Source organism: Cricetulus griseus, chromosome 4 (assembly GCF_003668045.3).
Source record: "Cricetulus griseus strain 17A/GY chromosome 4, alternate assembly CriGri-PICRH-1.0, whole genome shotgun sequence".
Taxonomy (NCBI): domain Eukaryota; kingdom Metazoa; phylum Chordata; class Mammalia; order Rodentia; family Cricetidae; genus Cricetulus; species Cricetulus griseus.
The window spans coordinates 200,487,805-200,514,063 of NC_048597.1; the positions used below are offsets into that span (position 1 = coordinate 200,487,805).

General features: G+C 45.4%; 1 protein-coding gene across 1 annotated transcript; it reads left to right on the plus strand.

The window, feature by feature from the left end:
• Positions 1-404: 404 nt before the first annotated feature.
• Zic4 (Zic family member 4) lies at positions 405-17,220 on the plus strand. Its single transcript, XM_027410959.2, has 6 exons — positions 405-446; positions 2,768-2,852; positions 8,713-9,330; positions 13,879-14,202; positions 16,342-16,455; positions 17,120-17,220. The coding sequence occupies exons 2-6, from the start codon at positions 2,783-2,785 to the stop codon at positions 17,218-17,220; spliced, it is 1,227 nt and encodes a 408-aa protein (XP_027266760.2). The 5' UTR covers positions 405-446; positions 2,768-2,782.
• The last annotated feature ends 9,039 nt before the right edge of the window (positions 17,221-26,259 follow it).

A 26,259-nucleotide genomic window follows, 5' to 3' on the forward strand; every position in this document is an offset into this window, starting at 1 on the left:
GGGCGGGGGGGGGCGTCGGTTTACCCTCGCCAGGGTGGCTACATGATAGAACTTCTCCGAACATCCACTGAGGATGCCTGGGACCAGACTAGCTGCCTTCCCATCCTCATCCTTGGTCCTGCCTCAGGACTCTTAACTCTAGGATCTGCTCTGTATGCGCCATGAGACATGCATGGGTTGACTTTCTTTCTCTTGGATGTGAATCGGGGCTGCAGTTAGGTCTGGGGAGCAGGCCCGAAGCCTAGACCCAGGGACGTGTAACAAATTACTAGCAAGAGAGAAGGGAATGGATTTGGGTGTAAAAGAGTTAGTTGCCTGGTTCAAAGTCTGAAAGTTTGGAGTTGATGAATGGTCCACAGGGACAATCTGAATGGTGGAGAGGGCGTAAGAGGGCTGTTTCGAGTTCCAAGCATTCACTGTCTACAGAACTACCTTTGGATGTCAAGGCTTGGCAGTGACCCTCGATAGGCATCTTGGGCGCCGTGCTTTTCCCTTCCTATGTTTGAAAATGTCTAGCCCAGGCTAGATTATCTACTGTTGACCCCACTCGTTTAGACTTCACTCTGGGCACCCGAAGGTTGTTGGCCTTCGGCCTAGAGCAAGGGGAATCTGATCCCTACCCTCTCAAGGTCAGGAGTAAGAAAAGGGGTATGTACAACCCAGTCCCTCAGTTCCAGATCCTCGTGCTTCAGGGCTGGTGGAAGGTAGCCAGGACCGTGCGGGTGCAGCTGCCGATCGAGCAAAGGCCAGCAGTGGCTTTCATCTTTGGCTTGGTAGCTCTGAGCCTGGGAGGGCCGAGTTTTTCCGGCAAGTATTCACTCACGACTGATGGTTAATCAGTGTGGAACTGAAGTCACCAGCTCTAGTTGACCTCTGACCTTAGACAGATCTGTGAGGACTGAGTCCACCTCACAACAGGCAGCCTCTGTGATTCCTGATTCCTCAAATAAACTAGTGTGTTTTGTACTACCAACCGTCCCATCTTCTTGTCACTATCAATCAGTGAGGCTCCTTGGCACCCCTCTCCTCTCAAGGTGCAGGGTAAAGGCTGATTCGAATACATCCTGGTGGTGTTCCTTACTGAGCTTGTAGCCAGTTAGTATAGGAAGACAACTCAGGAGCAAGATTTTGGGGGGAATCAAAGAGCTTTTCAGGCCTCTTATCCTGGGGACCTCAGATTCAGGGGCCCAGGGACAGTTCCCAAATTCTCTCCTCATTCTGTTCATTCGCAAGACCACTGGCTAAGTGGTCTCAAATTTGGACCAAAGAGTGTTTGCTTTATTTCCCTACACAGAACTGCTGCAGAACAACTTAAGGTCCCTCCTGTCTGCCTTGGCCCAACCTTTGAAACGTTTGCTTGCATTTGTAATGCACAACGGACATGCACATAAGGCATAAGGGTACCAGCCACAGACCTCAAAGAACTTGCCAGCATTGTGGGTGGACATAAGTTTCTAGAGAAACTTACACCCCTTTTCCTCAGAAGCAAACAAGTAAATTCTATTATTGCCAACCAACCAGAAACTGTGGTGCCAGACATCCCGCCATGAGGACATTCAGAGCAAGGGCACCCAGCCTGCTGTTCTTCTGTAAGAATGCAAAGTTAGGCCTCCTTTCTTTCTTGGTCTGTGCTAGAAGGAGCTTGTTACCTTTATGGAAGGAGTTTGTTGTTGTTGTTAGCATTGAAAACACTTTCCTATGAGAAAAGGTGAGTATACTCAGGCCAATGCTTGGGGAAGAAAGAAAGGATAAAAACCTTAGGGTGGTTTGGGTCTGAGTTATAGGTAAGGGGAACATAAGACATTAGAGACCATGTATGATACTGCAGCTCCATTCCGATTTAGCCTCTGGGTCAACAAGTTAAATAGCCACTTGTCCTGTGGGCTAGAGTGTCAAGACAGGCAGACGTCCCATTGACTGAGGTCTTGCTGTGTTTGCCCAACCCGAGACCCTCACCAAATTTAGGGTCAATGCTAGGTGGATTGCCTGTTTGGCCGCCCCACTTCCTTCGGCCTTGCCTGGTGGACACAGAGGTCCCCAGAATGCTTCTAAGGAGTTATGGTTGCCAAATGCCTGGGAGCTCCAGCCACTGACAAGCAATCTTGAGAGGGAGGCAATATTTCTAAACTTTTCAACTACAAAAAAGGGACAAACTTGACACCAAATGACAACAAAAAGAGATACATTTTTTAACCTGGTGGATTTAATATTAGCTTTGAAAACTGATGCAGTGACAGCTCTCAAGTGGGTGAGGAGAGGGATGGGACACGTGAGGCTAAAGATTTTTTTCCCTACGACAGACAGAATAGGATTTAAAAATCTGCAAATTTCTTCATTTCAGCAAGATAACTAAGCATGATTGCACACCCCTTGAGAATTGAGGCCCAACCTGGCACACCTCACCAAATATAAATAACTAACTAGACGAAATAATGGAGTTTTCTGAAACACGATTTCAAATTCTAGAAGCCACAGATTTTTGGACATTGAATGAATGCCTCTACCCATAAGGAAGAACAATTAATGATAAAAATTCTAGCCGTGAAATAGGATTTTCAATGTTTTTATTACCAACCCATGTCATTTCACAGGAAATGTGAGTAGTCTCCAGAAATTTTTTCTTGTGTTTCCAAATTTGAAAATGATCAAAGAAAGGCTAAAAAATGGTTTTCAGACTAACATCTTTCTTTCATACACTCAAGCCACAGATTCTTGGTATAGAAACATCTATGGTATTGTTTTACTCAGCCCTTTTCTTCTCAAGCAGGCTCAGACTCAGAAAATGAGATACAAGACTTCCTTGGTGATGAGGAAACGATTGCGGCTTTACAGAAACACCTTGAAAGAATCAAGTGAGTAAAAAGAAATCTTATTATAAATAGACATTTGCTGAGGATTGGGCACTTTTTTCTACTTCTTGTGTTTTTATGCATAAATCCTATTTGTTTGTTTGTTTCTCTTTTGTTACACTGAGATGTGAGTTTGGGCACATCTCTACAGTTCAAACGAAACTTAGAATAACACCTTGGCATTTGACGCATTTGCACACAAATCAATGACACACCATCCCACCAGCAGCCTGAGGATTAGCCCTCAATGCCTACTCATCTGGACGTTCTAGAATTAATATTTGAGTACTCGATCATTGAAACAACCACCCTTGACCTTCCGCAATTCCACTGTCACATTATTCTATGACATATTCATCTTGAATTCATTTCCAGACAATTTGATTGGGATGAGGTTTGACATGTATTGGCTTCCATGAAAGAAGCAGACTTTGATCTTGGTGATGGAGTTTACATGATATGCATCATCTTTACCAGGGGCACCAGCCTTCTGCAATGTGGCAGTAACTATGTTCCCACAATGTGGTGTCTGAACCAAGAGTGACTGACAGTCATTCTGTCAGAAATACCTTCATTGTGAAGAATTTAATTTCATATTCCATTTAGAATAAGCATAGGATTTAAGGTTGGCTTTTACCCCCTTCCGGGCATCTAATTTTTCTCATCTCAACTATACAACTACATGTTTTCTCCAAAGATGTTCCCTTATTGGTATGCAAGGCAAGCTTCTTAACAAAAGTTTTTAAGTAAGTTAAGAAATGACTCTTTTCTGCTATTTGGGATGATTTTATGGGAGAAGTCAACAAAGGGATATAATTATTATAATAAATTCAGTTGTTTTGATTCCTTAATACTACCTTGGAAGTTCTTTTAGCAATTTCTCCCAATCTTTTGTTAAAAAGACACTTTGCAGAAGTATTGCTTGGAAATTAAATTACATCTAAGTATATTTTTCCATACTCTCAGTGTCATTAATGATGATTAAAGCCCAAATTTCCATAATTAGGAAAAATTTCCTCTTCTTAAAAAAAACTGACAGGCCTCATCTCCTTTGCATAATTTGGGATTGGACATATGGCAGGCTTCTGGGGCTTAAATGATTTCTTTTCATAAGACTTGAGAATACCTCCCACTGCAGGAATCCTGAAGTCAGTGGATAGCCTCTTCAGAGATACACACCTAATTTTGAGTGGCACCATGGTCAGAAATGGGGAGGAAAAAAAGAACCAAGGAAGTGGCTACAGATTTAGCCACAGAATATTCACATGACAGAGGCTGCTTGGCCTGGCTGTGAGTCATGGACCCTCAGCTTAATCATAATATAGCATTGTTTCAAATATCAAGATGGAAAAATAGCTCAGCTATTGATGCCTAGTCTCCATCCTCCACCTTCCCAAGAAGAGAAATCATACATTTCAGCTAGTGATGTTAGGAGCCCCGACAGTTGGACCAGCTGCCCCATTTCTAGAAAGTGAACTAGAAATCATTTGTTTATGCCATTGATACATAGGTATTGTGAACAAAAATGCCCAAGTTATGATTCTAGGCATTAATTTTCAGAGTCTGGAGGATGAAAGATGCCAAAGGGCTACAAAGGGTAGAAAGTGTTCCATAGAAGCCCTCATGAAAGCTTTAGTGCTTTGGGTGTGGGGAGACAGCATTTGCCAAAACCACCTCCTTTCTTTGCAAACCAAGCAGGAGTCTCCTAAAAGCAAACTGAGTCCCAGTGAAGATAAGCACTTCTGATCAATTGACAGTTACTGAAACTGGGGATTTCTGTATCCTGAGACATCAAAAAGATTTCTGGGAAGACTAAAGTTCACCTCTTGGACATTGGTATTCCATGACTCGTCATTTCTGATCAGCTTGAGGCTGTTTTGGAGTTTATTTTAGAAATGCACCTAGAAGGTACTTATATAATTGCTCAGAGTTCTATGTCAGTAAGCATAAATGGATACAAGAAATATTTTTCTCTCTATCTCTGTCTCTGGGGAAATGGACCTTAAAAGAATGTCTGGTCCCATTGTTATGTTTAGCCAACCGAGGTATGGACCATATGGCTCCAAGAACTTTGCAAGGATCAGGCAGCCTCTGTGACCTGCAGGTCACCTGACCCCTGGCTACTCAAGAAACATCAACCCAGGATGGGTCCAGATGTTTTTAGTGCTTCAAGAGAAGGCTGCATCTGGGAAGGAGCTCCATGGGGCCAGGCTACTGTCAGTGATTTTGGCTGATTCAGATGTGTTTGCCCTTTTGCTTCTGGCACAGAAAGTCATACACATGTTCATACCTTTTCAAGGGCAAAGTTAGTCAGACAGGCTGTATACTAACAAGATGTGTATATAAACCCCCTGGTTTTCTTTAGTCTTCGGATACACAGGTCAGTACTTACAATTCAGAAGGTCTGTAAACTTGAATTTTTATTTTAAATCTTTCTCTCTACAACCTGCTAATGGAAAGTTAACATTTTCTTCTCCTGTGAAAATGAGAAGCAAACACAAGACTGTTAGGAATTCAGCATGCTCACCAGGTTTCCAAATGGTTATGAAAATAGCTGAAAATGCTTTTTAAAAAAACCCTGTTCAGGCTGTATTGTTATTCAAAGCTTCTAATGGGGATTGGGTCACAGTATGCATATTAAGAATCCATGTTGGTTCAAATAAAATAATTAACAAAAGTTAAAATGGATTGTGAAGTTGACACATCCTGAACAATTAATTGTATATCACCTATGTTTAGGTGAGAGAATGGGGATTTTACTTCTTGGCCTATTTTTCCAGTGCTCTTGCACTCTGGGTTACTATCTCAGTTCTGAGGTCTGATGGATAGACATAGCTGGCCAAAAAGGAACACAGTTGTGCTTTCAGTGAATGTGTTGTGCTTTAAGCCCTTTGGGGTTCAGCATAGACTCATCTGAATATATTCTTCATTTTGCTCAGAGATCATACTTGAAATTCTCTGAAATTTGGTGACAACTGTCCAAAGATGAAGGGAAGGGAAAACAAACCAAGGGACTGGATAGAAGCCCCTGTCATTAAAGGGCTAACTAAATGAAGTGTATGAAGCATAGGTAGAGAGGGAAAGCCAGGAAAGAAGATCAATTCTTAGAGTCTAGTTCTAAAATCTCCATGAACGGCCTTGGTTTAGGGAACAGAAATCAAATGCCTCTCCTTCTCCCTAGAGGGTGTGTGTGTGTGTGTGTGTGTGTGTGTGTGTGTGTGTGTGTGTGTGTGAGTGTGTGCACAGAATCTATTTGTAATTGCCTAAGACCTTCCTAATGCAGAGCAGAGAGATACAGGCTATTCAAAGCTAGAGAAATTATTGTGGGAGTTAATCCCTTGCTAAATCCCTTGCCCCAAGCAGGGATGAATGAGGAATGTACCAAGCTTTAGAAAATAAGTCAATTATTAAAAATTTTAAAGCCTTATTTAGGGAGTAGGAAGGTAGCTCAGTTGGCAAAGGACTTGTTTAGCATGCATGGAGTCCTAGGTTCCTTTACCAGCACCACATTAACTCATTTGTGGTGCTGAACGTCTATGAATCCAGCTCCTGGAGAGGGGTGGCAGAAGGAGCAGAAGTTCAAAACCATTCAAGTTCTAGACCATCCTGGACTCCTTGAGATCTTGCTTCAAAAACAGAATAAAACAAAATAAAAACAAACAGAGCAAAAATCCTTTATTTACTAATCATGGGATGCAATACCCTCAGGGATGGGGGCAGTCCCATCAGTTCTAAATTAGTGTTCCATGTAATTTGTTCAAACTTCTCCCTTCACTGAAAGGTTTTTTGTTTGTTTTCAGTATTTAGAATTATCTTTAAAGAAAAAAAAACCCAGACTTTCTGTGTCCTGAGGATATGTTCTATGTCCCTCAGGAAGGTTCAACAAAGTCCACTGGCATTTTGGGTCATGAGGAACAGTCCACTTAGGCACAGAAAGCAGCAGATCCTAGGGCAGACAAGGGGCAGTCATTCCTGAGCCAGAATTGAAATCTTCTTCCTCAGCCAGCTGTGGTGGCAATTCTAGACTGAGGGTCATGGATGCAGTCAACGACGGTATCCCATCTGTAGAGTCCTAACGATAGATAGCAAGGACTAAGTAAGGCTAAAGCTTTGACAACAAGTGGCCACAGATCATGGAAGTAATTGGACATAATCCTAGTTCAGAAAACCTTCATCTGGCATCACTGCACAGAATTCAGGACCCCTCCACATTAGTCTCCTGACCCATCTGACCCATAGCCTCCAGAGGAAGGACCTGCTCCTCCTATTTATGTGCCCATAGCCTTTCTCTTCCTTCTTTCTTTCTTTTTGCCAGAACCAAAAAAAAAAAAAAAAAAAAAAAAAAAAAAAAAGCCCTTTCCAAGAGCTGTCACCCAAGGGGAGAGAGCTAGAGGCAGACGGACAGAGACAGAGGGGGATGGATGAATAAAAAAGCAAAACAGAAAGGCAAAATATGGCGGGGATGTGGCTTAGGTGTAGGGGAAATGAGAAGGCCGAAGGAGAGGAGAAAGACAAGGGGCAGAACGAAGGAGAATAAAGTGGATGCCAGGTTCGCTACTCTAGGAGTTTCTCCGCTCCAGGCAGTCTGCAGCCCTCCTTCCTGCCTTGATTCAGACGCTGCCCTTTGCACTCAAGACAAACTTTCCCGAGCTCCTTGAGGGGTCTGAATACTAGCGTGAATACTAGGACTATGCTCCACTTTTTTTCTCTGCTCAATTTCAGGGGCCTGGTAGGAAAGCCCAGCTTTAGAGAAGGGATGGGGAGGGACTGTTAGGTGTACAGGAAAGAGTAAAGAATTCCTGCCTGGATCAGAGCGCATGAGCAGTAGAAGCGTGAGATGCTATTGGGGTTAGGGGAGGGAGCGAAAGGAGGGAGGGACCGGAGAAGAGAAGAGAGGAGAGGAGAGAAAGAAAGAGAGGGAAGGATGGAGGAAGGGAGAGAGAGGGAGAGGGAGAGGGAGGGAGGGAGGGAGAAAGAGAGAGAGAGAGAGAGAGAGAGAGAGAGAGAGAGAGAGAGAGAGAGAGTCCGGCCTGTCATCACTGACGTCGGGCCAGGCCACTGGCCAATGGGCAACACAGGCGATTGTTCTCAGGGTGGCCCGGGGCCACGGCCCCAAATCTATTCATTTCCTTAAGCGCCCTGCTGCCGCCTCTGTAGTGCCCGGGATTTCACACAGACATTAAAGACACAGAAAGGGAGGGGGGATGCACACCCAAAACTTAAAGAAAAAAACAAAACAAACAAACAAAAGAAAAATCCCCACCACTTTGCATAAGTTTTTTTTTTTTTTTTTTTTTCGATTGTCCTTTCTCTGCACTGCCAGATTGTAGTAGCACCGGCGGCTGCCAGGCCGAGGTTCAGCAGGAGGTCCTTTCCAGGCCCAGTGGGACTCTGAAATTAATATATACGTCTAGGATGCTTCAAAATCACTACCACTTCCAACTTCACCACCTCCGAAATGACCCCTCCTATCACCTCCATCTTTGGCCCGGGAGCACCCCTTGGTGTTGGTGGACAAAGTAATCTTGAGATATGGGTCTACACCTCTGCAGCAGAGGCCGTGCCCCCAGGCACCCACAGACTCACTCTTGTTGCCTCTCCCACCTACCCCATTATCACTACCCCTCTCCAGCTCATGGCGCGGCAGGGGACTCAGCAGAACTGCAGCCTAGCCGGACGAAGGCGGAGGCTTTTTGGCTTTGCTTGGTCCGCCACAGGTTCATTGCTGGCACCGATTTGCTCAAGATACCAGCACCAACGCCAGAAACCTAGATGCGGCTGGGCAGGACTTGTCCCCGGGGCCCGGGGAAAGTGCGAAGCCCACTCCACCGGTTCTCATACACGCTATTTGTCTCGACAACAGGTAGCAGCTGTGGACACCATGGGCCCCAGTTCGCCGCTGCTTCGAACCCCTCGGTATTTCCGGGCCTTCATGAGCAGCCTCCTCAGGCCTCCCACAGCCGTCCTTTGAACGGACTCCTGCGTCTGGGGCTCCCTGGAGACATGTATGCGAGGTCGGAACCCTTTGCACCGGGGCCTACGGACCGCAGCGACACTTTGGCAACAGCCACAGCCCTGCACGGCTATGGCGGCATGAACCTGACGGTGAACCTCGCCGCATCCCATGGCCCGGGAGCCTTTTTCCGCTATATGCGCCAGCCCATCAAACAGGAGCTCATCTGCAAGTGGCTAGGCGATGACGGCCCAGTTTCCCCGCGCCCCTGCTCCAAAACTTTCAGCACCATGCACGAGTTGGTCACGCACGTCACCGTGGAGCACGTCGGTGGCCCAGAGCAGGCTAACCACATTTGCTTCTGGGAGGAATGTCCGCGACAGGGCAAGCCCTTCAAAGCCAAATACAAACTTGTAAATCACATCCGCGTGCATACGGGCGAGAAGCCCTTCCCTTGTCCTTTCCCAGGGTGTGGGAAAGTCTTTGCTAGATCAGAAAATCTCAAAATACACAAACGAACACATACAGGTCAGTACTCGAGTGCTGTCTGTCTCGTGCGACCCTATGGGACGCAGGCCCTTTGGGTCTGAATTTCCTTTAGTTCCAACTGAGGGGAGGAGGGGGGGCAATTTTTTGGTTTGGTTTCCATGAGCCAGATTTATAAAACGGTAATTAACAGCTTCTGCCTGTAGACTCACCCTTTTCCGGAGGCTGTGTGGGAAGAGTTGTTCCAGAGTTCTGTGATCCCTGTTGGTAAACGGGAGCTCCTACCTTAGAGATTTGATTTGATTTAGGATCTGAAGATTGGGCCCTGGATACTGAGCTATATCCCCAATCCCTAAAGCTTGGTTTTAAGGGAGAGAAAAAAAAAAAACAGCATTCCCCCCCCCAACTTTAATAGAAATGGGAACTATTGTTTCACATTTACAGATCATTTTGGAAAACTCTTCCCCGTTTTAGCTTCACCATCACCTGGACTGAGGGATCATCTGACCCTTAACGCCTCCTTTAGGATTTATGAGCCTTAGGGGCCTACTTTTGACCAGCTTTTGTATTGCTGGCTCCAAAGAAGGGACTTTTTTTTTTTTTGGTACCCCTCATTCTTATTTTAGTAGAGACCCAACGGGACCCACTGCCTTAAATGTCATTTACCGAGCTGTTAAGTGAAATAGGGACATGTGTCAACCACATCTGTTAGCTCTAGTTAACAGAAAGAAAAGGAGCTCAGTGAAGGAGGCTGGGAGTTGAACTCTTCTGGCCAGAAGCATCTAATTAATACAATTGCAAGAAGAAAGTTTTCACACTTTCAGAACAGCCTGTGAAGTTACATTAATTAGTTTAGCAGCCACCCTTTGACTCTCCTTACTCCTCCCCCCCTCCCTTGAAGTTGAAGAAGTCAGCGTCTTCTCCCCTCCCCCATCCTGGAGGCGGGAAAAGGGAAGAATGATGCGAAGAGATCCGAAGAATTCCAGCTTGTTACTCCAGGTCTCCAGGCAGTGTCTTTCCTTTCTCCAATTCTCTTCAGGACAGCCACCTTTTTAAGAGTCAAAGTCCCAGATGGTTGCAGTGTCAGGGAAGAAGTTGGCTGAGTCTTGCTACAAACTTGCCTTCTCCATGAGGTTTAGGGTTAGAAAGAACACTGCCATAGTCTGAGGCAAGACCAAAGTCCAGTTTGGATCTTGTTCTTTATCCCTCCCTAGCAGGTCTGCAAACATCTTGTGCGGTTTTCTAGAGCACGTTCTGAATCTCTCTCACTCATCTGCTCCTCTCTCACCCCGAGTTATATTCCCAGGGACAGGGGATGAGTAAGACCATAATTCCAACCCTGAAACTTGCTGCTCCAGGGGCTGGTTGCTATCATCTGGAAGGTGGATGCACAATCCGGGGCTGGAGAACTCATCTTTAATGACAGGGATTTTGAAGCAAACAAACTTATACTGCTCTTTGCCGGCCCACTGTCTGAAGTCTGTGAAGCAGAAAATGGTTAAATTCTTAGCGCAATCGACCTACATCAGAGAAGCACAAGTGTGCCTGGCTGGCTCTCGGTTTTGCATGGACTCAAGGCATTGCGTTCTTTTCGGTCTTAGACCTGATTCATTACAGCTTGGGTTAAAAAAAAAAAGGAAAACAAAACAAAAACCCCACAGATCCATCCCTATTCCGGTGTCTCCCTCAAATCTCCTAAGCAATGGGAAGAAAAGGAGGAGGCAAAGCAGCAACAAAATGTTTCTCAAATGGCAATAGAACTCTCTACAAATTATTCATGAAGACAGTTTTCGATTCAACAGGAAAATAATTGCCTTTTCAAATATTAATGGCGTTTCATTCCCATCGAGTCGCGGAAAGCGGCGATCAGGCGCAGATTTCTTAGCTGAGATTGTCCCGAATGTGACTCGAAGGCCTGGCTCTGGAGGCGGCGGGTGAAGAAAGGTTTCAGTCTGTAGCTGTGACAGAGACCCGGGAACAATGGTGCCGCGGCGAGGGAGGCGCGGGCCAGGAGCGCGCACCGTGCCAACCTCCCAAACTGGCGCGCCTCCCGGAACCCCTGCCCTGGGCTCTCCCCACCTTTCCCCGCAGTCAGTCAGCCCTCGGGGGGGGACAGAGGCCAGCGCCCCGGCCTCTCTGGGGCGGAGTCATCGCGAAAACAGACCCAGCCACAAGTGCGAGAAAATGGCGCTGGTCGGGCGTCCTGTAGGCCGGCGAACTTTGCGCCCGCGCGGAAGGAGGCCTTGAGCGCTCTGGTGCCCCGGCCGAGGACGGGGCCCAGGGCCGGGGGCCCCAAACCGGGCCGGGAGGTTCGCGGCCTAGGGGGCCGGAGCAGCCCAGGCTCAGATCGTCCCGCTGGAGGCAGGCCCAGCACGCCGCCGCCGCAGGGTCCACCCTCCCACCCAGGGCGTCGCGCAGGGACTTGGGGGAGGGGAAGGGCGCGGGTGGCGGGGTGGCGGGGCGGTGGCGGCGGCGGGGCGGCGGGGGTGGGAGGGCTGTCAAGCGCCGAGACCAGGGCGCCTCCTGCAGCTGGAGAACGCTAGGGCCCGGCTGCACCTGGCCTCCCAGGGGCCTGCTCAACTCCCCCGTTCTCAGGCGTTTTCAGTACCTGCTTTTTTTTTCTTCTGTTTCGTCTGGAGCGAAAGATTTTTCTATTTTACGTGACGAGACGCTGGGATGGGATATGTGTGTAGCTGGATATATAATATATAATATATATATATATATATATATATATATATATATATATATTCTTTTTCTTTCTCTCCCACCCCAGTGAGGGAATTCTAGCCTCAAATTCGGACCTCAAATCCTATCCCTCCCACACATCCCCCGAAAAGCCTTATTCTCTTTTGTAGGCTTCAGATAATTTTTTTGTAAGTTATATTACGAAGAAGAATGGGGAGAGGAGAGAATGAGGAAAGTTTTGGGTTTGCAAACGCTGGTGGAATCAGAGGAGAGAAATCCGGGGACAAATGGGGACACTGATTTGTTCATTATACATCTCCTCCACTTTTTCGTAAGGCTGTGCCTTGTCTTGTGAAACTGGCAGCGGGCAACATCTTCCAGAGGACCCTAGTGTACTCCAGCAAGGGTGAGCGCTATCCGTGGGCAGTGCGGGAGAGACAGGCTCACGCTCACGCGCTGTTGCCAGAGCCAAAGGCGGGTCTCGAGTAAACCTGTCTCAACCTGAGCGTCAACGCCACTGCAGGATGGGGTCTTTGTTGGTTTTATCAGAAAGTATTTCCTATAAACTGCGGGAGAAGAGACCACAGAGGAGCATCTTGCTCTCAGTTGCTAGAGGGGTTCCTGTATCCCTCATCACCCCCAGGATCTTCAGCTGCTTAGAGCACAGACAACCCCTACTTTCTTTTCTGAAACAATATCAGCTGAGGCAGAGACTTGAAATTCTGGGTTCTTAGCGGCGGCACCGGGGAGGGGGACGCTTTCCTCTTCCACAGATCAGCAAATTCAGGCAGCGAGGAAATCCTAGAATGAGGTTTGGCCCAATCAATATTCCCCGAAGCTTTGTTCGTTTTCTTGCCTTCCTGCAGTTCTACCTAGAAACAGCCGTACACCCAGTGGTCAGAGAAACCGGACCTGGTTTGCCGGTAGCAGGCATTCATCCATCCGAAGCTTACCACACTCAAAGGCCGTGATTTCAACAGACTTAAGACCTCCCTTGGCCTGAACCTGCTTTCCCATACAGGCCTCTGGGCCCTCCCGCCCGCGAGGTGGAACAGGCGGCTGGGGAATTGTCTGGGGAGGATCATAGACCCGGAACTGTCAGTTTGGACTGAGAGGGGCCTGCTACACTCTACAAGGTCTCTGTGGTACTAATGGATCCGAATAATAAAATATTATAATCGGCAAACATCTTGAGGGATTTCGAACAGTTTAGGCAAGATTCGAAGAAGGTGGCAGCATGTTTGCCTTCAGTGGGTGCAGTGGAAAGGGAAGGGGGCTCTAATTCCTGGAAAACAGCCTGGGGGGGGGATCATTGCTCACAAGGTGTCCCACAGTACGCTCACGAATGTACATCCGCCGCTCATCCTCTCAAATCCTCTCACTGCCTTGGCGCTTGCACAAAAACCTACTTTAGAAAACAGTTTGGACCAGGACGGAGTATGTGAACAGCGGATTTGCTAGGCAAGGCTCTCTAGGGCAGAGACAGATGGCCTGGGCAGTAACTTCAAATCCAGCAAATGTGAACTCCTCAATCAACTCGAAGCAAGGGTGCTTCTGTCTCCACACAGATAAAAGTTGGAGGAAAACAACGTGCTTGGATCAGGGTTCTCTAGAATGGAAATGACTATGATGGAGTCATTGTCGCTCCTCCTCCGACGCTCCCCCTATCCCCACCCCTAGGCTCAGTAATGAAGAGGGGGAGGGGTGGCAGTCTGTGGGAGTGGGCTTCATCTCCTCATTGGGTGGGGGAGGGGTGTCAGACCTAAAGAATAGAGGAAAGTAATTTCTGAAAAATCTTTTGTGGGTCTTTTGCTGAAAACAAAAGAGCAATAGGAGGGGTACAATCCGGAGACTGTGACGCAGCCCACACCCCTTCTAACGTCTCTGCGTTATCTCCCCCAGGAGAGAAGCCCTTCAGATGTGAGTTCGAGGGCTGTGAGCGGCGTTTCGCCAACAGCAGCGACCGCAAGAAGCATTCGCATGTACACACAAGCGACAAGCCTTATATGTGCAAGGTGCGCGGGTGTGACAAGTGCTACACACACCCCAGCTCTCTGCGAAAGCACATGAAAGTTCATGGTCGCTCGCCGCCACCCAGCTCTGGTTACGACTCAGCAATACCGTGTGCCCTCACGTCTTCCTCGTTAGAAAGCGGCCACGAGCCCCCGGTAGCCTGCACAGCAGCGGTGGCGGTGCGTGGCACAGAGATGAACGAATGGTACGTGTGTTCGGGCTCCTTGCTCAGTGGAGGCTGACTCTGCAGCGCCCCCACCGCAGCCTAATGCCACCTCTGGGCCCTGTCACAGCTACCACCACCTCCAGTAACAGGGCTGCTTCCCAGCGTGCTGCTCTGGCTTATGTCGACTTCGAGTCTAGGCCTGGCCACTGAGGCTTCAAGGAGTAGGCAAGGAACGAAGGGAGCGAGGGTGAAAAGGCAGGTAGGCAGGCAGACCGCTACTAAAAGTTACTGGAGGCCATTGAGTATGCTGATACTAGATCTATAAACAAAAACATAAATGTAGTCATTCTACAGTTACATCCTGCACTCTCTTTTGCCTATGAAACCCATGTCCGGGATAAAGAGACAGATAACAACAACAACAACAACAACAACAACAACAACAACAAAACTTGTTAGAATTTATTCACAGTTCTGGCAACTGCAGGTGGCAAAAGTAAAGCCATAAATTTTCCCAGTGGGTGTGGAAGGGTGGAAAATATTTTCCTTGAGGCCTGGACCACTGCCTTCCCGGCACCCAGTTAGAGACTCTTTTTCCTCCCCCCCCCTTGCCCATCAATCCCAACCAGAGTAGTTCAGAGCCCAGGAGGTGGCAGACAGAATCCCACAACCATTTTCCTGCAGCCCATTTATCTTTTGCTTTGCCTCCATATCCTCTCCAGTTCCTCAGCTAATCTCAAACACCAGCAAAAACAAAATAAGCACATAACAACAACAAAGAAACACAGAAGTCCTGAATTTTCCAGCCACTTCTGTAAGGGAGATGAGTAAGGGGATGTTCTCCCCTCCTCTTGGGATGCCACATACCTCCAATCCCAATGCCTATGAGAGCACATAGATAAGTCTGTTCTGTCAGACCTCAAACTCGATTTACATTTTATACTTGCAGTGGGGAGTGAGCCAAAACAATAGGAAGCAGGGACAAAGGAACACTAGAAGGCTTTCAAGAACTCTGGGTTGTGAAGCTTCCAGGCTTCCTTTTCCCACCCCCATCTGTTTAGGCATGGCTATGGAACATCATAGGTGCTCTACTTGGGATGCGGAGCTGGAGGATGTCATCACCAAATCAAGATCTCCACAGCCAGGGATGTATATGCCTTAAAGAACAGCCTCGATTCTCTAATAGCATTTGTCCGAAATGTATTTTAAAAAGTTTGTGGGCATGTGAAATAAAGTACAACATTATTATATAGCAAACACCCAGTGGGTATGAAGAGTTGAAAGTATTTGATGTGCTGGTTATGAAGTTCTCAGGAAAAAAATTCAGATATTGATGGAGGCAGAGAGTAAGGCCTCTGCAGATGTCAAGGGGGAGAAACACTCCTGCCACCCTCTGTAGGGAAGGAGAAGGTGCTTCAAAATCCCAGCTGAGATATAAATAAAGAAAAACGCCAAGGAAAGAGAAAGGTGGCAAAAGGAGAGAGGGGAAGTACAGGCAGACTTGTCTAGGTTTCTACAAATCTGAAATAAATATGTAAGAGGGGGAAAGCATTTCTCCCAGAATGAAGGCCCAGGAATTCGATTTTACAACCTGAGCCCTGAGGCTGGGGGTGTAACTCTGTGGTAGAGACTTGCCCTCTTCCCTTGAAGCTCTTGGATTATCCCCAGTGCCACTAAAAATAGGCACATTGGATACAATAAAAGCTGGACAAACAATTCTTAGCAGAAAATCCCGCTGCATGGTCTTCTATCCCTCCCTTCTCAGAATCTAGTAGAAAATTCTCACTCTGGTCCCACAGACCCCACAACTTTTATCCAATAAGGCAACCACGTTGGCTGGAAGGGGGTGGTTACCCCCAATAAAACCCCAAATCTTAAAAATCCATCTCTAGCGAACCTGTTGTTGAGTCACAGCCTAACCTAGACGCAGCCTGGGACAGTTAGAAGCAAAGGGCTTGTTCCCATGGGCAAGCACTAACCTCGCTGCCAAGGTACACAGAACGTTAGAGGCATTTGACGCCTCTGCTAATATTTCAAGCCTCCCCTCCACGAACTGGACTCCTGTGTTTCTCTTCTGTTTCAAAACACTTCGTTTTGCCTTCCACCCCAGTCCAAAATAACGAAATGAAATAAAAAATATTTGACTGATCACTAATCGCCTTTAATTTTTCATTTGCTTGTTACAGATGTTGCTTGCAAGGTAATCTTGCCCTGCGCAGCTGAGCGCCGGCATCTTGCGCCTGCGACATCAAAGGGCTCTCTCACAAAGCAGTGTTTCTTCGCCACGGTGCATCTTCATGGTAAGTTAGGATTTCTATGGCAATGGGCAAGTCTCACTGAAATCCTGAAAGGCCGAGCCTGGAGCCCGTCCAGGCTTTTCATTAAGGACATAATATTTACGTCTAACAGGCCTTTTTTCTTGTGTATACAAGTATATATTTTTGTTTGACGCGGACTAAATCATTTTCATTTAATTTCCGGTAAACAAAACCCACGCGAATGGGCACTTGTTCCCGATCATAATAAAAATGGATAATAATGCGAGGGAAGAAAAGGGCCGCTTGAATCGCCGCTCAGCCCTCTTTGTTTCTGCTTTCTGCGGTGATCAGAGGGCGTATTTGGGTTTGATGGCGAGTTTCTAAAGGCGAGGAAATGGTTTGTAAGGGGGAAAAGAAAAGGAGAAAGGTCCAATCAAGCTCGGGTTGTTCAAAGAGTCGGGTTTTGGGGTTGAAAGTGTGAGTTTGACGGTGCATCAGCACGCCGCGTTAGGCTCGCCATGGAAATGCGCGCGGGGAGCGGCCGCTTCAAAGGCGGCACACTTCACTGCGGACACTCTATTAAGATACATTTGCGTTGACCTTTGCTTTCACGCCATTTAATACTGTCACTGTGCTCTCCAGTATACACTTCCTCCCAGGACCTGTCTTGCCAGTGTTTAGGGGTTCACCCTGTACCCTGATGTAGGGGGCTTTGCTATCCGGGATTCTTTCAAGAAAAGGGAGGAGGAGCCGAACTTCGAGCATCTTGACAACGCCCATAGGCCCCCAGAGTCAGAGGAAGTCTAGGGAATCCTGAGAAGCTTACCAAAGGATCACCCCAGCTCTGTTGTCAGCAACACAGAGCTGAATGGGGAGTTAAGACGAAGGTGACCAACCTGGGGAAGTATAGGAGCTGTTAACTGCACTTCAGGGACAGTTAGTTCCACTGTGCTCCCCAGAGGTGTCCCACTGCTTCCTCACCCTAGAAGTCTTGCAGCCCCTTAAAACTTTTCCTCTGATGTGCCACTGTGCGGTAGCCTTAGGTTTGGGCTGGCTTTGGGCACAAACTGAAAAGCCCAAGGCCAAGTGGATGGAGAAGACGGCAGCAAAGTTGGAAGTCCATGTTCCCTTAATTGTCTTGTTGTTTATTTTATCCAAGTACCCTAGTGAATAGGGGAAAAATAAACACGGTGGAAAAAAAAATCAAACAGTAGAGTCTTCTTTAGTGCCCGTCCTTGTGGTTGAATAAAAAGGATGGTCTGCCTTCTATTGAGCTGAGAAATCTTTGAAGTGGGAGTTACTATCGGAGACATTCCTGCTTGTCGTCCTAACAACGCTGATGAAATGTAAAAGGTTCTTTGTCAGCGATTTGTTCTCCTCTCTGTCAAACTCACTTTGCCCCATTGGTTTCAAACCATTGCTAAAGAGATAAAATCAAATTTCTTAAAAGAAAAAAATCCTTATACTCCACCAGTAGATAACTTTAGGGATAAGTTTTTCTAAGAGAGAGTGGGGGAAAAAAGCGACAACGACAAACAAAAGCCCTGTGTAGTTTGAGTCCTGGTGATGTGTGTAGATGTTGGAAGGCCATTTGCAGCAAAACTGGTACATCAGGTCATTCGAGGATGGTAGAGGCAGAGGATAAGTGTCCCAAGTCTATGCTTCTGTGTTTGTGTTTTCTGTCCTGGCCTGCATACCATCAGCCCAGGGTTACTAGCTGGATGGATTCTCTTGGAGATCACTCAGGCTCCAAAAAATTCTACCTGGGATTCTTGGAACTTAAGCCTACAAGCAAGTGATGTTTAAGTTTTCCCCTTTTAAAAAGAAACTTCTGCTATAAATAGATCCGTGGTCGTGTTTCCTCACCACTAGCAGCAATCAGCACACATTTTCTGTCATTAATCTAAAGGATGGTAGTGTAATCGAGAGAAACATGTTAAACATTTTCTTTAGTATTATTATCATCTTGAAGTTCGGAAGTTTTGGTTTACAAGATAGTGACCAAAAAGTGCATGCATATGCCAAACCTCTCCCCTGTGTGCAGTCCTTCATTATATATTGTGCCTAGAAACCTTGCCCCTGTTCAGGTCTTCTCAACCTCCTACTGTAGTTCTAAAGGTGATTTAAATAAATAAGGTTGTGTCCATCATTCTAGCCTTTGTGCTTACTAAATGATTTGTGAAGAATTTTCCCCAAGTTGTAACCCATGTAATCAGTTATAGTTGCTGCAAAATGTCTCTTATATTGATGTTGTTTGTTTACTTGACTCTCCATATGTCTGTTTGTATTGCTAATTTATGGGAGAATATAATGATTGCAATGAATGTGAATTATACAGTCAGGCAAATCTTTTATAATCATAACTAACATAAACATGAGTCTGAGTCAACCTTTAGATTATTGGTACCCTGTCTTTCCACACTGTGACTGAAAAAACTCTCCCCTTAACAGCAGTTAAACTATGAACTAACCTGAAAGGAAAAAGTTGTGTGTTTTTGACAGTGATTGTTAAATAAAGACAAAATTAAAAGCTGAGGCATAGTCTTCTTGAAAACATGTACATGTAAATTAAATAAAATAAGTTTTTCCCTCCAAAAGATTTGTGTACTTGTGCTTCTTTATTCTGTGTTATTTGGAAATAAATGATTTGGTGTTTTCCTTTCTTCTTGGAATTCCAGTGTCCAGTTATTGCTTCATCATCTCAGGAGAGTTTGGGGGCTCTCTTATAGCCTGTAGATTTTCTCTATCTTTCTACGTGGTTAAGCAGGACTATCTTTGGGCCTAGCCACTTGAGATAGCAAAATAGGGGACCTGACAAAACAATGATTGAAGAGAGACCTCTCTGCCCACAACCTCACCCCAGTGACACTGATGGCAGCAACTGATTTACATTTCAGAAGAGAAAAGATAAATGGATGCTCAGTGATCTGTTTGGTAAGGATGCCTTCCTGTAGCTGTTAGCACGCTCATGAACGCTCATGAACTACCTCTGATTCTTAGCAAAAGGCCCAGAAACTAATCAGAAGGGAACAAACTTAAAAAAGACAGTGAATTGGATCTTTCTAAAATTCCCGGTGGGCAGAGGTCCCCTGAAGTATCTGTGAAGACTCTCAATCTTAAGGCTAAAAGGTGAATGTTAGCATGCTCCACATGTCTTTATCTGGTTTGCAACTGGTAAACTTTTCCCAAATGTATCAGAATCATCTTAATCACAAGATCAATCCCTTGCTTCCACTGTGGTCTCTGCTTATAGAATATAGTATTCTTTCTGGACCCCAAACTCTGCACAAATGTTACATCTTGGAGATGTATGTCTGGCTTCTTTCTAATGGCTGAGAAGTTGGGTGGGGGTAATCCTGGCTGGAATGAACAATTATGGGGAGTGGGAGTGGGAGAATGACAGATACTGGGTTGAGAATGGTAAGTCTCCTTAGATAATATCTTGGACAACTAGCTCATAGCTCAAGAACTGTATCCCTAGACGGGAAGGTTCCAGAATCAAAAGAAAGAGGACAGACACATGTGAAAGACAGTCACAAGGCTCTCCCAGGCCTGGACTCTGCTGCATGTTGGTAGCCTGGAGTCCTCCCAGTCTCTAGGATTGCCTAGTCAGGACTAGAGAGGAGATCCTAAAGTCCATCTAATCCACACCTCCCTAACCCACACAGGCTAGTGGCGAACTGGTAAGGCACTGCCTGTTCTGGGCGACAACCACTTCACAGAGGGAAGAAGAAGAGAGTGTTTGGAGGGTGGCTGCCTTTGACATCCTCCAGCAGGATTTTGGAACAGAAAGGTTCTGCCTTTGAAACCTGCTAGTCCCAGCAAAAGAAGGGAGGGTAGGGGCCATGTAAAGAGGAACTCTGCTCCAGGCCATTGGGGAAATTATCATTCCCTTCTTGCTTTGTTAAAGTCTATCTGTTTGACTGTCTGTCTGTCTGTCTGTCTGTCTGTCTGTCTATCTATCTATCTATCTATCTATCTATCTATCATCTATCTACCTACCTACCTATCATTTCTTTCTTATTTTTCATGAAGAATAGAATGGTACAACCTCTGTCCAAGGCTCATACCCTTTGGTCTCCAAGCCTCTCCCTAGAATCACTTTATCTAATAGGGTAGTTATCTACTCTCTAGTGACAAATGGCTAAGGCATCTTAGGGACACAGTCTGCTTATGATGCCCATCTCACTACCAACTCAGGTTTCCCTCTTATTATTCTACAGGAGAGCACCAAATCCCAAATTCTGCTGGCAGCATAGTGACAATAGAGGGAAGAACAGTCTATCACTTACTAGCCCTGTATCCTTATGGATGATACAAATTCACTCTTACTTGATTCTTGTATCTTCAAAAAAAGTCAAACCAACATTTTCAGTAGGCTTTAAAAAAAAAAAAAAAAACTGTATCACAGTTAAGAAGCTTGAGTATTTTTTTTAAAAGGTAGTCCCCTGAAACATTTAGGGATACATGCAAGATATTCTATAATTGTTGCTTTTTCACTCAATTTTCCAGAAGTGTCTAATAGTTCCTTAGGGAATTAGATAGCCATTTGGGGGCTTTTCTACTTGTGGAAACCTTAAAGAACCGAAGTCTCATGGAACCGTGTGGCATACTTAGGCATCCCTAAGGATTGCTTAGAATTCAGGGGCTACTATAATTTTACTTTTCTGAGAATTTTTGATCCTGATATAGCCCAGCACTGAAGCAGAAACACAGTCTTTTAAAGTCCTCTGAAAAAAATGAGTGAGAATTTCTTTTAATATAAAATAAAACTGAAGAATCTGATAGTGTTAATGTCACGCTATGACTTGTTAAGACTTTGGCATTGTACTGAACTCCATGGCCCTGTGAGTCCAGGTGTTGAGCTTTTAAATTGTAAGTCTCTGCAGGCTAATGTGCATCCCATGTGGGCTCCTCAAGACTTTGTGAAGGGCAGAGACAATGCAATTGGGAAGTGAGGGCCAGCTGAGGACAGGTGAGTTGGAGACAAAAGTCAGATACAAATATATTCTTTCCGGCAAGGTGTGAGCACCTTTTATTCAGTCATGGCTTCATTTTACTAAATCTTCATTGCAGGAAAAATGAGTAACATCTCAGTCACCAAGTAGTAAGATGTTCTTTCGAAACCACTATTCTCTATTTGTCATTGGCTTCTTATCTTGTCATCCAGATAGCCTGGCCTTTTCACCCAAATATTGCCAGTGCAATGAATGAAAGAGAATGTTCTCAGAAAGCTACTGAGTTCCAGCCCCCAAATCACTCAAGAAAAGAGAAATTCACCAGACAATTTGAGGAAGGGGTACCTAAGGTTTTACCCATCTAGTGGTTTTCCAAATGTCCAAAGAAGCTCTCTGAAAAAGAAAACAGAAAATACCTTAAGGTGCAAGTTAATTTAATGTAAACATATCCAGCAGTAGATTTTGAAACGTGCCACACTTATTTTTTGTCATTTACAAGAACCAAAATATTAGTGACAATATAGATCAAATTAAAAATAAAATGAGCATGGATACACATGGCTCTGATCTTACAATGGATTGACAGCCTTGGGAAATGTCTGTGGGAAGAAAACAGCATACTTTCCTAACTGCATGGATTTGCTATATGGTTGTAAAATAATGGCAGAGCAGAAAGAAAGTTAATTCATCACAACATCACCAGAAGGTGTCTGTAGTAACATTTCAGAAGGGTAGGTGGGTTTTTGCAATGTAACTGGCTGGCCAGTGAACTCCCCAGTTAGTCAGTGTAAGGTCTCTTGTTTGTCCTTCCTAAGGATTTAATCAGGGTCTAATAATCCTCCAGCTTTTGTCCTCACTAATGTATTAATTTAAGTTAAAAAATACTATCCAAACTTTGGTAAATGATGTTTCACCTGAAATACATATATTTGTAAGTCATAAAAAGTACACCTTCCTCTTTTGTTAATTTCCTCTGAGTTAAAAACTATAGCTCCCTGATGAATCTAAGCAATTGTTGCTCACACAGTGGTCACTTTCACCTGACAAACATGGTTCAAATATATTGTAAAAACTCCCCTACATTTTCTGCTGCTCTTTCTAGTGAGTAAGGAAACAGTAGTAAAATGTCTCCCATTGCCCCCAAAGCCTGCCAACTTTCTTTCAACTAAAATACTGTTGTGGAAAATCAGCCTGCTTTAAGTGTGAAATATCATTTCATTGTAAAAAGTTTTTTGTTTTTTGTTTAAAAGGAGTGGTAATCCAACTTCCGGAAACTGTTCTGAATTATTTCACCAGACCCTTTTAAAAGGGGATTAGCGAGGCTTTGGGAGCAAAATCCTTCTGTTTTATTCAACCTCTGATTTTATGTTATAATTACTGCTTGTAAAGGCTCCAGGATTAGTATGCAGGCACTGTCAGTGCATGATGCAGGTGCTGTTCTAATGGTTCGGCTTTTTAATTAAGAAAAGAGGTAAGAAAAATTGAATCATAAAAACACTTTTGTGAGAGCTGAGAACATTGCCGCGACTGCATGAATAAAGCCTTTATACCTTCCACTGACAGGTCAGCCACTGAGGTTCTGACTTACGACCTTTTCAGGGCCAGACAATAGTTAACAGCTTTCTCACCTTGTCCCCACAGACGGATCTTATGGAAATTGCCGTAAGTAGCTTGACTTCCACAAAAGATCGGCAGTTAGAATGGATATATGTCTAGATTGAAATGCCTGCTCTTGGGTCCTTACTACAGGTCTCTTGTTCTCTGGATCCCTTCTCATGGGTGGGGGAGGAGTATATGTGGGAAGCACAGAGAATAGGTGGGGTAATGGAATCTGCCCGGAAATAATCACACAGGGCCCCAATGCCATGGCCAAGTTGGACTGCTCCTCCATCCTGGGGATAACAGAGCAAGGAAAGGTTGTAGAAGCCCAGGCTGCAGCTGCAGGCTTTCTGAGTTTGGTTTTTCTTGCACAAACACTTCATAGCCTTCTTGGGGGCAGTTCCACTCACTCAGTAGGGTGTGCCTGGGTCCTTCTGCCCCAGTAATCACACAGCGATCTTCACCTGTGAATAGAAATGTTCTTGCTACAGCACTTCAAGAAACACTGTTCAGTACTCCCTAACCCCACCCCCACAGTGGAGCTGGAGTCCTCTCAGCCTTTTAGGAGTCTAGACTATTTAGGTCCTAATTTTCATGAGAGGCTCCAGTTGGTACTCAACGTTGCCGAAGTCCAGAGCCCGCACATGGACTCTCTGCTTTCCTCTGGCCCCGGCGAAACGCCACACAGGCCTTTTCTCCCGGCCTGCCCAGGAAGGAACTCTGACTGGTGACCTGATCGAGGGCCAGCAACTCAGGCATTGCCCTTCCGAAGGAGGCCAAGATGCTCCTGGGCCCTACCGAGAACAATGCAAGTATTAGGATATCAGCTGCCCTCGCAATGATCACGCGTTCAACGATTTTGTTTTCACGGCTGAAGGGGCTTTTTTCCAATGTAAATCAAGCGCTTTAGTTATTAAGGCCGAACACTAATCTCCAACAACCTTGACATAATGTGGCCAGGCGCGCTGGCCCACTTCGCACCTGCAGTCTGAATAGGCCTCCTTGTCAATGGGGGACACGCTTGTTGCCCCTGCTTGCAAAAGAGGGGAGTGAATAAGTCAAGCTTTGTGAATGCCCATGCGTGCTCTCCCTCTCGCCTTTGATCACCGAAAATGTCTTCTAATTTGTCCTTTTTTCATTGTAACAACGTTTCCAAGGCCCTTTCTAGTTTTCCAAACCCCATCTTTATAAAGAACATAAATCGCGCCCCGAAAACAAAAGGGGCGCACCCAGTCTAACTGCCCTTGTCTCTCTTCAGTGCTTCCTGCAGGTTCTTGGAATTGCTGGAAGGCCCCAGTGTTCCAAAGCTCCAGATCTGGGCTTTGGGCTTTTGGAAGGGAGAGAGAAGGGAGGAGAAGGATCAGGAGGAGGAAGGGAGGACTCTGAGTGGACAGGTTGGAATGAGGCGGATCCACCCCTCTTGCCAGATTCCTTGGCTTGGCTAGAACCTAGGGGCTGACTTGCCTCCCCAGGTGTTCTGGATCTCTCTTAACTCAGCAGGGACCACAGATTTTGTAGAATTGGAAAGGAGCAATTCATTTTTCTCTTTGAAGGCAGGTGTTGGCCCTCACTCCACTCTGACCACTGGTTTCACAACCCTTTCTGCCTTCTAGCCCTTTCCTTCAATCAGTTGTCATTCTATGTCCTCCACAGAGCCTAGGGACTTGGCAAACACCCAGGAAAGGTTTCGTGTCCCCTACCCACAGACAAATCACCAAAAATTTGCGGGAAATCCAGAAAGCATTTTAGGAACAATCCCAGAAAAAAAAATCTTAACAGGAAAAAACAGAATAGCGTTTTACACTGTGTCACAGAAAAATCTACTTGTAGGATGCTACTTTTATTTGGGATTGGAATTCATTCAACATCTATAAGGGAGCACACAGGCATTAAAGACGTTGACATCTCATTTGGTAGCATATTAATTGTTAGGCTGCAAATCAGTGGGCAGCCCCTTTGCTCCTCCCTCTCCAGCCCCACTCCTAACAGCAGTCCAGCTTAGGGTTCCCAATACCCTGGAGAAATCTCTTGCTAGAATACCTTTTTTCTATTAGAGGTTTTACTTACTCTTCATATCTCACCAAATGTGTGTGTGTGTGTGTGTGTGTGTGTGTGTGTGAGAGAGAGAGAGAGAGAGAGAGAGAGAGGGGGGGGCGGAAGGAGAGAGAGGGGGGAAGAAGAGAGAGGTTTCTTTTCTTTCCTATTGCCAGTTATTACTTTAGTGCAGCCTCCCAGAATGAAAACTAACATATCCCACTAATACAGTTTAACACACGTTGCTGTCTGGCTAGGAAGCATGCATCCTTCAAGAAAGAAGTCAACATTTGTTTTCCACATTAAAGGGCATTTAGTTGCCAGCAGATAAAATAATTCTAAGGACCACTTTTTAATTCGATGGATAGCAACCGCAGGGGTCTAAAAGAAAATAACGACGACAGCTATAGACACAAATAACTAAATTACCAAAACGTTAGCATATCTCTAGGCTTCATTAATATGTAACAGACTCCCCAGTTAATCTCCAAAAGCTAGTGTTCCCCCTGTAAAATAGCACTCTGGGACGAATTGTACATGAGATCAATCACTGCTAATGTAAGAAGGTTTACTGCAAGAAAGGGGAAAAGCTATTCACACCTTCAAATAGAAGCTTTTCAGATTTAAGAGTAAGGGCCATACATCACCAAGAATAAATGATTATGAATTGATAAACGCACCCTCCAGCGATTAGCTGTGTGATGCTATTTATCATTTCTTGGGTGGCAATGGTTGAGTTTTTTCATCTCCTTTGCCTACTTTTAAAGTCATTTGACTGTCTAGAAAGAAAAGTCTAAGAAGCAGAGGGGAAGGAAAAAAGATAGGACATGAAAAAGTTTGTATTTGCATATACTATAAGTTATCAAATTGATGATGGCTGTACAGGTAGAAACCCATGTGTATTCAGAGAAGGGAGTAGGAACCATTTTGATCCTTTGTAGTCTCCTTGTTGATTGGGGAGCAGGGTTGCTTATACATTAGAATTGACAAATCAGCAGCTATCTTTTTCTATCTTCCCCATTAGATATTCTCTTTTTCATAGACTTCACATACTATGTACCAAATCATTAGCTTACCATTTGTGAAATGAATTATTAAACCCATTTTCTTTTTCCCTTCCTCAGTCTTTCCCCTTCTCCCTCAAAAAAGAGGGAACTTTGCTTGAGCCCTGGAGTAGCTCAGCTCTCCTCTACATCAAGCTGGAGCTTGGAGGGAATTCTCCTGCTGGCCACAGTTGTCTAGGGAAACCAGAGCT